The sequence below is a fragment of the Mustela erminea genome, chromosome 12 (assembly GCF_009829155.1).
Source record: "Mustela erminea isolate mMusErm1 chromosome 12, mMusErm1.Pri, whole genome shotgun sequence".
NCBI classification, from domain to species: Eukaryota; Metazoa; Chordata; class Mammalia; order Carnivora; family Mustelidae; genus Mustela; species Mustela erminea.
Genome location: NC_045625.1, coordinates 11,862,665 through 11,864,285, shown reverse-complemented (window position 1 = coordinate 11,864,285; position 1,621 = coordinate 11,862,665). Strand labels below are relative to the sequence as shown.

Sequence of the window (1,621 nt, the reverse complement as noted above, 5' to 3'; positions counted from 1 at the left end):
TCCAGGAGGTCTACAGGACAATTTACGAGACACCTAAAATATGAAGTTGACCCCCAAAAGATCTCCTGTTGCTATTGTCCATAGTTCTCAGATCTGTACATGCTTACATGCCCACCAGTGAGAGATGGAGTGCATCATGCACCAGGAGTGCATTTTAGTGGCATCTGAAAAGAACAGAGAAAACCGATGAAAGGCTTTGAATGATATAAATTGTTGGAGTCTGTGTACATTTAAGCAAGAATTCCCTGCAATTCTGCCACTATAAATGGCAATTAGAAATCAAACTAGCATCTCCGACTTCCTGCTCCTGGGCTTCTCTGACCACCCAGAGCAGCAGCCTCTCCTCTTCGGGCTTTTCCTGGCCATGTACCTGGTCACCATGTTGGGGAACCTGCTCATCATCCTGGCCATAGTTTCTGACCAGCACCTCCACACCCCCATGTACTTCTTCTTGGCTAATCTTTCCTTCGTTGAGACCTGCTTTTCCTGCACCATTGTCCCCAAGGTGTTGGTGAACATTAAGACACAACACCATGCCATCTCCCATACTGGGTGTCTCATGCAGATGTACTTCTTCATGGCATTGACCCTGCTGGATGACTTCCTGCTGGCCGTGATGGCATATGATCGCTATGTGGCTATCTGCCTTCCTCTCCACTACACCACCATCATGTGTCCCCAACGCTGCCTGCTGCTGGTCGCCTCATCCTGGCTCTGCGCCCACCTCCTGGCCTTCTCACTCACCCTCCTCATGGCTCAGTTCTCCTTCTGTGCCTCCCATTCCATCCCACACTTTTTCTGTGATGTACCACCACTCCTCAAACTTGCCTGCTCAGACACCCAGATCTATCAGGACACAATGTTAACTGAAGCAGTTTTCACAGGCATGATTCCTCTCACGTGTATCCTGGTCTCTTATGCCCACATCATGCACACCATCCTCAGGATCCCCTCATCTGGAAGGAAGCACAAAGTCTTCTCGACATGTGGCTCTCACCTGTCAGTGGTCACTCTCTACTATGGGACACTTTTTCTGGTGTATTTCCGGCCCTCATCCTCCTACTCAGCAGACACTGGAATGGTTGTATCTGTGATATATACAATGGTCACCCCCATGCTGAATCCGTTCATCTACAGCCTGAGAAACAGAGACATGAAGGGGGCTCTGTGGAGGCTCTCAGGCTGGAGAAGATACTCTACTCCATAATGGGTCCTGCCCCAGACTGGAATTTCAGGCTCTCTGAAATGCTTTCTCCCTGCACTTCTCTACAGCAATTTTGAAAACTCAAGTTCAAGGCAAGATGGATGCTCACCATCATGAGCAGGTTCATCAAACAGAGAATGCCTGACTGGACAGAAGGAGAATAAGATGAATTTGCCAAGGACACAGCTACAACGTGGAAGAAGGAGTGGCCAGCCATTCCTACAAGGTGACTTGATTAGTGGGTATACAGGTGTCCAAGAAGATTCAAACCACACAGTGGGAATCACCAAAATTGAGAATTTTGAGGTTCAGACAGAATTGAGGTTCTGGGATGAAGCCAGGTACCAGCCCAGTCTATGACTAACAGGTCCCACTCACCAACAAGCAATGCTCACAAGAGTTGGAAGGATCAAATGC

General features: G+C 48.5%; 1 protein-coding gene across 1 annotated transcript; it reads left to right on the top strand.

Annotated features, from left to right (window-relative positions):
• Positions 1–265: 265 nt before the first annotated feature.
• On the top strand, positions 266–1,207 carry LOC116570898 (olfactory receptor 1G1-like). The gene has a single exon (XM_032308516.1). It carries the CDS (start codon positions 266–268, stop codon positions 1,205–1,207), a length of 942 nt encoding a protein of 313 aa, XP_032164407.1.
• The last annotated feature ends 414 nt before the right edge of the window (positions 1,208–1,621 follow it).

What these genes read in the sequence shown, in the direction of transcription:
- LOC116570898 (XM_032308516.1), top strand. Translation starts at nt 266, where the DNA reads ATGGCAATTAGAAATCAAACTAGCATCTCCGACTTCCTGCTCCTGGGC.